Genomic DNA, 11,353 nt, shown 5'->3' on the forward strand with positions numbered 1-11,353 from the left:
CATCTTCGATGTTTTCGCCCATATAAACAAAAATACCCAACCATTTCAACGTATAGGTGCAAAATTTACAAACCCAGCTACATTTCACAATGATCTCCTATTCAAAACAATAAGGTTTTCATGACTTTCTAACGAATTTAAAAATTGTTTCAAAAATAGGCCTGGAGAAAGACGCCCGAATAGTGGTCCAAAATGACTCAATTGCATGTAAAATGATGGTGAACGCATGGTTGTTTGTTTTTTCTTAATGGATTGATTTGTGTGAATATGAAGGGATTTTGCTATTTTTTTCCCAATGGAAATCAATGATGGATAACTAATTATGAATTGTAATGGTAATATTCGTTCCTAAATGTACTACAACAGATTATATGAGTGATTTTATGAGTGAGGCCATTTTGCCCCAGGGACGCATTTTGGACGGTTCTCCCATACAGTGAGAATAGTTTTCTATTCTCAAGAAGGTTATTCTTCTTTATTCTGCTTCGGATCTGACATTTGTAGATCCTAATGTTGAGGCCCAGCTGCTATGACTATATGCCCGGCGCAGCAGCTGGCTAACAAATTCCCTTTTCTGGAAGCAAGTTCTCGTACTACCAGCTTCTGTTCGTGAAACCTTAGTAACGCCACGCTTATTGTCATCCCGGGCTGCACAGGACGCCAAAATTAGAAACCAAAAGATTTAAATCATTCCACTGAACACGTTCTTTAATAAACAGTGAATAATATTGATACACTAATATACATTCATGTTGTAACTTTCTATTACTGTCAATTATCGATATTTATTTGTATTGTTCTCTGAGTATATAAAATACCATAAATTTCTTTCGAACCTCTAATTTACAAGCAGTTTGAAACGCAGTCGCACATTCACACCGAGCCCATTAACGTCCACACTAATTCAACAGCGCATAAATAATCCGTTATCGTAACTCACAGTCACCGTAAACGTCACTCGTCCAGCCGTCGTCCTTTGGGAGCCGCGTCGACGCGTTTTTGCTCTGCATTTAAAGTGCAATAAATTCTCATAATTTATTCTCCACCGCCGAGAACACGCGTGGTCGCCGTTGTTGTTGGCCAAGCTAGGTCCGAGCGAGTGGTCCAATAACAGCCGACCGATCGACGACGACCACCCATTTCAGGTGGAGCCCTCGAGACTCCGCACCGATATATCTCTAATTGAAATCATTTGTAATCTAAACTATCATTTTTATAAAGCTCGTTTATGCACTTTCAGCCGGGTTGTGGGACAGTGTCGCCTCGTCGCCGTCATTATTGACGGTGTCAAACGAACCTCCCGCTCCGCCATCCAGGTAGATATCAAATCATTTGTTTCCCGTACCATTCGTTGTTGGCCGGGATGGCCTAATCTTGTCAACATCAGGCCGGGATCAACATTAGTCTAAGGTTTTACGGACTGGTTGGAGTTGGTGAGATTGCGGGCAGCTTCCATCCGGGGGCGAGAGAAGAAGAATAGAAGATAAATTGGTCATAAATAATCGTAATTGTGTTATTTTTCATTTTTGGCTTCGGGTTATGTTGGTTTGCATTCGTTCGAAAAAATGTATGCACCATAACAAGCGATTGAGAGAAAACTAAAATAAAACAGCACTTATTGTGTTTCAGCGAATTAGATAATAATCGAAAAAGTAAATTATTCTACCGAATAATCAAATATTTTCGGATAGGTTGTTTTGAAATTATCAGACATTCTTTTGATTCGAAAATAAAAAATTGAAAGCTTTCAGAAGGCAAGGATGCTCCTTTATTATAAATTATTTGGTGAACCACCACTTCCACTTCTCAGACAAGTATCACAATATTTTAAATTAATATGGGTCAGAAAGTACGATTTTTTTAGATGCCTTCAGTATGAGAATGAAAGAAAATCGTATCTACCCTCGATTAATAAAAAAGTTTATCCGGTGGTTGGTCGCACCCACGTGTTTATATGGATGAACGCTGATCCATAAACTCAACGGAAAGGAAGTCCAATGAGGGAAGAAGATTTTTATCAGTTCACTTGACAAATGATGTCGGGTTTAGCAGTAGACATTGGCTTGGCAGTAGCACTTTTTATCTTCATATTGTCGATGCAGATAAAATCAAGAACATGTATGAACTTGTCTCAACTACGTCGCTCGACTGAAACGTCGCTGGTCGCTGGCGACCCTTTCCAGTAAGTGCTCCAGCGACGCAGGCAAATTCAATGCGTCGCTACAACACCAAACTAAAAAGCGCTCGCTGGTTGAGCGACGCGACCGTCCAGCGACGTTCCAGCGATGACCCGCATAGACAATACATGTCTTTGTCGTACGAGTGTGAGTTGATGACCAGCAGAAAGCTTGTAGTTTTTTTTTCAAAACCGTTCAGCATAACTTTTAGCTAATAGTAATTAGTATTTAATGAACTGCTATTCCACAAAGCCGATGTCACTTCTAGCATCTTCTTTCATTCATTCGTTTTCTCCTCGATTTCTCTTTGTTTTCTCACTACTGTTTTACTCATTCACTTTTTATTAAAAGTGGGACAGCAATTGATACAAAGTTATATTGGAAATCAAAATAAATGAAATATGATTGTCTTTGAAGCCAGTTTTAAAACAAGCAATTCTCGAGCAAAGTCTGGCATAATGAGAGTAAATAGAAATCATACATCGATCAGTCCAATCAAATCTATTTTCCGGGTAATGAACTACCCGACTTGGACATTAATTAACAATGTTCTGGAAACTCAGATGTGAATATGTACATCATGTGAAAGTTTTTGATTTGAAAAATGTATTGAAAGTAACCACTTTTTCTTCCTCCAGAAACTCCTCTGGAAGTTCCTCCAGGAACTCCTCTGGAAGTTCCTCCAGGAACTCCTCTGGAAGTTCCTCCAGGAACTCCTCTGGAAGTTCCTCCAGGAACTCCTCTGGAAGTTCCTCCAGGAACTCCTCTGGAAGTTCCTCCAGGAACTCCTCTGGAAGTTCCTCCAGGAACTCCTCTGGAAGTTCCTCCAGGAACTCCTCTGGAAGTTCCTCCAGGAACTCCTCTGGAAGTTCCTCCAGGAACTCCTCCGGAAGTTCCTCCAGGAACTCCTCCGGAAGTTCCTCCAGGAACTCCTCCGGAAGTTTCTTCAGGAACTCCTTCGGAACTTCCTTCAGGAACTGCTCCGGAACGTCCTCCCAGGAACTCCTCCGGAAATTCCTCCCAGGAACTCCTCCGGAACTTCCTCCCAGAAACTCCTCCGGAAATTCCTTCCAGGAACTCCTCCGGAAGTTCCTCCCAGGAACTCCTTCGGAAGTTCCTCCCAGGAACTCCTTCGGAAGTTCCTCCCAGGAATTCTTTCGGAAGTTCCTCCCAGGAAATCCTTCGGAAGTTCCTCCCAGGAATTCCTTCGGAAGTTCCTCCCAGGAATTCCTTGGGAAGTTCCTCCCAGGAATTCCTTCGGAAGTTCCTCCCAGGAATTCCTTCGGAAGTTCCTCCCAGGAATTCCTTCGGAAGTTCCTCCCAGGAATTCCTTCGGAAGTTCCTCCCAGGAACTCCTTCGGAAGTTCCTCCCAGGAACTCCTTCGGAAGTTCCTCCCAGGAACTCCTTCGGAAGTTCCTCCCAGGAACTCCTTCGGAAGTTCGTCCCAGGAACTCCTTCGGAAGTTCGTCCCAGGAACTCCTTCGGAAGTTCCTCCCAGGAACTCCTTCGGAAGTTCCTCCCAGGAACTCCTTCGGAAGTTCCTCCCAGGAACTCCTCCGGAAGTTCCTCCCAGGAACTCCTCCGGAAGTTCCTCCCAGGAACTCCTCCGGAAGTTCCTCCCAGGAACTCCTCCGGAAGTTCCTCCCAGGAACTCCTCCGGAAGTCCCTCCCAGGAACTCCTCCGGAAGTTCCTCCCAGGAACTCCTCCGGAAGTTCCTCCCAGGAACTCCTTCGGAAGTTCCTCCCAGGAACTCCTCCGGAAGTTCCTCCCAGGAACTCCTCCGGAAGTTCCTCCCAGGAACTCCTCCGGAAGTTCCTCCCAGGAACTCCTCCGGAAGTTCCTCCCAGGAACTCCTCCGGAAGTTCCTCCCAGGAACTCCTCCGAAGTTCCTCCCAGGAACTCCTCCGGAAGTTCCTCCCAGGAACTCCTCCGGAAGTTCCTCCCAGGAACTCCTCCGGAAGTTCCTCCCAGGAACTCCTCCGGAAGTTCCTCCCAGGAACTCCTCCGGAAGTTCCTCCCAGGAACTCCTCCGGAAGTTCCTCCCAGGAACTCCTCCGGAAGTTCCTCCCAGGAACTCCTCCGGAAGTTCCTCCCAGGAACTCCTCCGGAAGTTCCTCCCAGGAACTCCTCCGGAAGTTCCTCCCAGGAACTCCTCCGGAAGTTCCTCCCAGGAACTCCTCCGGAAGTTCCTCCCAGGAACTCCTCCGGAAGTTCCTCCCAGGAACTCCTCCGGAAGTTCCTCCCAGGAACTCCTCCGGAAGTTCCTCCCAGGAACTCCTCCGGAAGTTCCTCCCAGGAACTCCTCCGGAAGTTCCTCCCAGGAACCCCCCCGGAAGTTCCTCCCAGGAGCTCCTCCGGAAGTTCCTCCCAGGAACTCCTCCGGAAGTTCCTCCCAGGAACTCCTCCGGAAGTTCCTCCCAGGAACTCCTCCGGAAGTTTCTCCCAGGAACTCCTCCGGAAGTTTCTCCCAGGAACTCCTCCAGAAGTTCCTCCCAGGAACTCCTCCGGAAGTTCCTCCCAGGAACTCCTCCGGAAGTTCCTCCCAGGAACTCCTCCGGAAGTTCCTCCCAGGAACTCCTCCGGAAGTTCCTTCAGGAACTTCTTCGGAACTTCCTTCAGGAACTGCTCCGGAACGTCCTCCCAGGAACTCCTCCGGAAATTCCTCCCAGGAACTCCTCCGGAAGTTCCTCCCAGGAACTCCTCCGGAAGTTCCCCCCAGGAACTCCTCCGGAAGTTCCTCCCAGGAACTCCTCCGGAAGTTCCTCCCAGGAACTCCTCCGGAAGTTCCTCCCAGGAACTCCTCCGGAAGTTCCTCCCAGGAACTCCTCCGGAAGTTCCTCCCAGGAACTCCTCCGGAAGTTCCTCCCAGGAACTCCTCCGGAAGTTTCTCCCAGGAACTCCTCGGGAAGTTTCTCCCAGGAACTCCTCCGGAAGTTCCTCCCAGGAACTCCTCCGGAAGTTCCTCCCAGGAACTCCTCCGGAAGTTCCTCCCAGGAACTCCTCCGGAAGTTCCTCCCAGGAACTCCTCCGGAAGTTCCTCCCAGGAACTCCTCCGGAAGTTCCTCCCAGGAACTCCTCCGGAAGTTCCTCCCAGGAACTCCTCCGGAAGTTCCTCCCAGGAACTCCTCCGGAAGTTCCTCCCAGGAACTCCTTCGGAAGTTCCTCCCAGGAACTCCTCCGGAAGTTCCTCCCAGGAACTCCTCCGGAAGTTCCTCCCAGGAACTCCTCCGGAAGTTCCTCCCAGGAACTCCTCCGGAAGTTCCTCCCAGGAACTCCTCCGGAAGTTCCTCCCAGGAACTCCTCCGGAAGTTCCTCCCAGGAACTCCTCCGGAAGTTCCTCCCAGGAACTCCTCCGGAAGTTCCTCCCAGGAACGGAAGTTTCTCCCAGGAACTCCTCCGGAAGTTCCTCCCAGGAACTCCTCCGGAAGTTCCTCCCAGGAACTCCTCCGGAAGTTCCTCCCAGGAACTCCTCCGGAAGTTCCTCCCAGGAACTCCTCCGGAAGTTCCTCCCAGGAACTCCTCCGGAAGTTCCTCCCAGGAACTCCTCCGGAAGTTCCTCCCAGGAACTCCTCCGGAAGTTCCTCCCAGGAACTCCTCCGGAAGTTCCTCCCAGGAACTCCTCCGGAAGTTCCTCCCAGGAACTCCTCCGGAAGTTCCTCCCAGGAACTCCTTCGGAAGTTCCTCCCAGGAACTCCTCCGGAAGTTCCTCCCAGGAACTCCTCCGGAAGTTCCTCCCAGGAACTCCTCCGGAAGTTCCTCCCAGGAACTCCTCCGGAAGTTCCTCCCAGGAACTCCTTCGGAAGTTCCTCTCAGGAACTCCTTCGGAAGCTCCTCCTCCTCTGGAAGTTCCTCCAGGAAGTTTTCCGGAAGATTATCCATGAATTCTTTCGGAAGCTTTTGGCAAAAAATATGTAGGGGGAAAGACGGCTTTGGCAGCTTTTGTTCTATTATTGTCAGGGGGGTTTTTGTCGACCAAATTTTATAAAATTTGGCCACAATATTCTTTGATATGCAAAGAATGTTTAGGCCAAATTTGAGCATAGGCAGTCATAAAAAACCCCCCTGCCAATAATAGAACAACACCTGCCACAGCCGTCATTCCCCCTATTTACGATAGAAACTAAAAAACTGAGCAGTAAAAATTCTCTTTTGATGAAATGTACGAAAACCAAAAACACGGCTCTAATAGTTTTTCGATAGCCATTGGTTTGGCAGACAAATATTCGGCGGCGTGGTAAATTTGCATTCCGCGCACAGATTTAGTAGGGTTATGATTTCGGTTACTCATCCCATAGAAGGAATTGCAAAAAAAAAAAATATCAACAGCAGGTATCGTCCTTATGTTTGGTAACCTCTTAGATGGTAGTCACCCAGTCTTGTGCTCAAAAGTCGACAATCAGCACTATCATATGCTTGATATGCGATACACTTTCACCTATGTGAGGAAGAAAAGAAAATTGACGTAGTCACTTTTTTTTCCATGATAATTATTAATATGCACAAAAGGCGTTATCTTCAGATAATAAAGATAAGCATGAGGTTGCTGACCTATCTTCCGAACCAAATATGTGTCATTTTGTATCACCCGCCCATACAATAGAAACTTCAAGAGCAATCAGTCTTTGCTATCAAGCTTGTACTTATCATCGAATTATTAGTGACGGAAGTAAACATTTGCTATTGGAATCAGATGCATTTCCGAGTGCTACTTCAAATGTAATTGCCGCTCGTCGCCAAACTGTTATCTTCAAATTGTCGCATCATTGTTATTGACCAGAGAAAGTCACTGAAGATGACTCCATTGGGTACGTCAAACTGGGATCCACTCTGCAAGGGATTAATAAATCTTTAAATTTCTTAGAACAAACTCATCGACACAATTATTATCAGATAAGATAACTCGCGTGATTGCTGGGTGTTGAACCACTTCACATTTAATTATAGCGATTGCGAATTATATAAAATCAATCAACTGCCACTTACTGGCATCAGTATATCCTCCAAGTAGCGTACGGCAGTAGTTCAAAATGTTCAAACCAACTAGCTTCTCTATTGTGGTGCTCGCTTTGACCTTTGGTCTGGTCATTGCAAGCGTGGAAGAGGAACCACCACAACAGATCGAAGCCAAGCTGGAAGTTGTTCCGGACATTGCCGCCTTCAAAGCCGCTCATCCTGAGCTGGATGTTGTCCCGCTGAATGCAGTTCGAAACAATCGCTTTCAGATTGTGTACACCCTCGGAAATCGATTGTCAGGTTCGTAATATCTTTTAATCTCGGCGAACGAATTCAAACCTTTAGTTGCAAAATGCAGGTGACCGATTGGTGGCCACAAGTCAGGACTACTCGTCGTGGACCACATTGCAGGATGTGGCATTGAATCTGCGCTATCCACAGACTGGAACCGGAGCAGTGGTTAGTTTTGTGCAAATAGTGGTGAATCAGAGTTCCAACCGGGGTCGCGGTTACGTTGTTTCCGGTGGAGTTGGCCAACGATATATCCAGCTGGTTGTCGAGGCGTACGCCACCAGCTACTTCCAATACAGTGCACAGATCTATGGATATTAGCGGTAGTCGAATATGTTGTGTAATATTTCGTGAATATTTAGTTTAAAGAAATATATGCCAAAACTTCGTTTGATAAAAAAAAAAATCCCGTTTTCAGTCCATTACATTTAGATGATAAATTGTTAGATAAAAATCTTTCGGCAGGTTGAAATAGCGGGACTTGAAACCGGGAAGTTAAAACCGATAATGTATAACTGCACTATGGTCCAGGATACAGATTTACGCGGAAAGATGAATTTTACGCCAAAACTATATTTTTTAGAAAAAACTGTTGTTCTGCTCATTTCATTTTTTATTTCGCACGAATGTCATCTTCTGAAGACTTTTGAGGCTTTTCAAAACGCGTGTTTGGCTATAAGAATATCATCTGTATCTTTTTCCGTTGTCGAGTTATATCAATTTATTTGAAAAAACATGATTTTAGTAAAATTGGTAAAACTTGAGATAAAAAAATAACATATCCCCAATTTTTTGACATAATAAAGAATATTAATTTATCTTTCAAATGCCGTGTAAACATATTTTTTTGGTCTGCCCTAACTGGAGATATCAACTCATGAAAAAAAAAATAATTTTGACAGAAAAACAATTATTAGTTTTGATCGGAAAAAATATTGCGCATATGTACCCATCAAAAATTGCATTTTTTGTTAGCTCTAAAAGTCACCTGAAGACGACTTTTTCGAGAAATCTGAAACAAAAAAATTAGATCAAAAATACTGTTTTTTTGAGGTACACCCTAATCCAATTAGGTAAAATTGCTCTAAATCAGCCAACTTAAGAGCTACAGAAAAAGTTTTTTTAGCAAAATTGATTGGAATTAGCTGCGCTACAACTTTGTAGAACATAACATGTCAATATTCTGAGAAATAAAAAAAATATTTTCTATTTTTTTTATATGATGGGCCACCCTATTTTTTGGTAGAACCATAATGATGGCCTTACTATTTCGAACAATTTTGTAGAACAACAGTTTTTTCTAAAAAATATAGTTTTGGCGTAAAATTCATCTTTCCGCGTAAATCTGTATCCTGGACCATAGTGAACTGGGTTTTATCTAAGCCCCGAACAAGGCGGAGTAGTTTGTTTGTTTATGAAATAGCAAGATATCTTATCGGTGAGACTCATATATGCACATCACATATATAATAGCCCTGTTTGTCTGTCCAGACGGAGCACGAGGGGAAATTCTCACAAAAAATAAAATATTTGACACTTCAATTCTTTTTTACTATTGGCGCTTTGATGTTGCATAAAGTTTTGACCCCCTCCCTCCCCCTCGTAACAAAAAGTAACATTTTTAGTACCCCCTCCCTCCCCCATATAACGCGTAACTGTGAAAATTTGAAAGGCAGATTTTTTTTTCTTCTCTGGGGCATCTGAAGCATGTGGGTTATTGTATTTTTTTTAACACTGTTAGAATAGGGACGGCACATGATGAAAAACCAAGGATATAAAAAAAGCAGCTAGTAGAAACGAAAATAGAATTTGCGACCATGGCCATTAAAATAGTTTAGCGGAACTGTTTTGTCGAGAAATATAATATTCGCTTGGTATTTTAACGCATATAAGTTCATATATGTGCTTGATTTCGATAATGACTAATATACGATAACGATAAGGTACCCCGGGGCAAGTGGGACCTAAAAAATCGCTAGTTCAGCAAAATTGTTAACGCATACTTAGAAAACAGGCTATTTCAGGACATTAACCACGGATACATCATTATATGCTTCCGTTGTTGAAGTGTAGACGTGTTGTAAGCCATTTATTCAGTTACAAAAAATATTGTTTGTGACATAAATAAATTTACCTGTGGAACCTACTTACCCCTTCAAACGGGGCAAGTGGGACCTATTCTGCTTTATACTGTCGAACGTAACTTATTTGAAGAATGTAGATAAAATGTTCATATAATTTCTGAGTCGTAGTATTTCAGATCATGGATGGAGGTTTATTGGTTGTCAGACTTTTGTTTATTTTTGCAAAAAGAAAGGGATTACAATGTTAGCAAATATAAAAACAAGACAACATCCGGTTTACCGTTTAATTGTCTGTTTCCTTGCTTTCCATTAGCTTACTTTTTTACCAAATGTGTTGGATGGAAAGGATAAGCAAATCTTTGATCACTTTTCGAATGAATGTTTCTCTGTTTAGAACACAAATTATTACATAAATTAGTACTTCAAAAGGAACGTTTTTTATTCAGGCGATGCGCAGTGATGTGAATTTGTAATAGAACAAAATGGCCAATTTATGTCTTAAGCATTTTATTTATCTGAAAATCTGTTAATCTGATGCGAAGTTTAAAAATAGCAAAACACAAGACAAAATCTGTTGATCTATTGTAGAATAAATGGATTGTTTGAACTGTCAACGGAAAATTTCGCATAGTTATAACCATTGTTTTTTTTTTCCATGAGGGAGATCATTTTCAGGAAGTAAAATACAGATTTGGTTTGGAAACCAATGATATCAACTGCATTTCATTCAGATCCATATGATTTATGAGTGTCGAAGTTATTTTTTTTTTCACTAGACATCAATTTTAAAAAAGTAAAATGGCTTTATCGAAAATGTTGTTCAAATATGTCCCACTTGCCCCATGTATGTTAAAAGTCAAGGGCAAGTGAAAATTGCAGATTTTGGCTTTAATCAAAACTTTTAAATCGTTTTCGATGTCACACAATTATTTAATTGCTCAAAATATTCACTCTCCACATCAATGATGAATTAAGAAACGACTATTTTGTTGGAAATCCATTGAATTAAAATAAAAGTAATAGCTTTTGCCGGTAGTTTAAAGTCATGATTAAACAATACCATTAGTATGGAGCCGCAAATGGTTTTGATTCCAAATATTTTTGTGTCAGGCGAATTCGTTGATAGTTCTGTTTCATCTTTCTAGAACATTGTTATTATTAAAAACCCAGATTAATCCACCTAGCGGTGATGGCGCCTTTCTCGCGCAAAAGGTAATAAATGTAGCCTTTACGCTTGCACCTCGATGATGTACAAGAAAGGCAAAACAGTTACACCGTCTAATGTTATGATAGAAAATTTACACTAGTAGACGACAGATGGCGCTGCCAAAAGTTTCTCGAATTTCCTATGTTCGAATTTTGACTTTCGGACAATTTCATAGTACTATGAAACTGAACGAAGAGCATACTTACGCCTAAATGCGTGCAACACGAGCATCTTTATAGTACGATGAAACTCTTAATGGGAAGCCACGGATAAAATATTCATAGATGCAAGGCATTTTTCATAACACATTATTGTTCTATGTGACTATGTCTCATCACTATTTTAATATTATCTATTGTTTGCAATTTGCAATTATTATGAAATTCAATAGTGATCAACAGCGTTTTAGTCTGTGTCGGATGCAACTTGTTGCAAGAAAATCGGTTAAGAGTTTCTATGTGAAAATTTGGCTAATGTTTTTTATGGCATTTTGTGCACACACACACGCACACACATACACACACACACACGCACACACGGACAGACAGACATTTGTTCAGCTAATCGAGCTGAGTCGAATGGTATATAACACTATGGGTCTCCGGGACTTCTATCAAAAGTTCGATTTTGGAGTGAAAT

The 11,353-nt window shown here is 42.9% G+C and overlaps 1 protein-coding gene across 1 annotated transcript; it reads left to right on the forward strand.

Annotated features, from left to right (window-relative positions):
• The first annotated feature begins 7,155 nt into the window (after positions 1 to 7,155).
• LOC134220913 (uncharacterized) lies at positions 7,156 to 7,825 on the forward strand. The gene is made up of 2 exons (XM_062700067.1): positions 7,156 to 7,432; positions 7,491 to 7,825. Exons 1-2 carry the CDS (start codon positions 7,207 to 7,209, stop codon positions 7,742 to 7,744), a joined length of 480 nt encoding a protein of 159 aa, XP_062556051.1. The 5' UTR covers positions 7,156 to 7,206; the 3' UTR covers positions 7,745 to 7,825.
• The last annotated feature ends 3,528 nt before the right edge of the window (positions 7,826 to 11,353 follow it).

This window comes from Armigeres subalbatus, chromosome 3 (assembly GCF_024139115.2).
Source record: "Armigeres subalbatus isolate Guangzhou_Male chromosome 3, GZ_Asu_2, whole genome shotgun sequence".
Lineage (NCBI taxonomy): Eukaryota > Metazoa > Arthropoda > Insecta > Diptera > Culicidae > Armigeres > Armigeres subalbatus.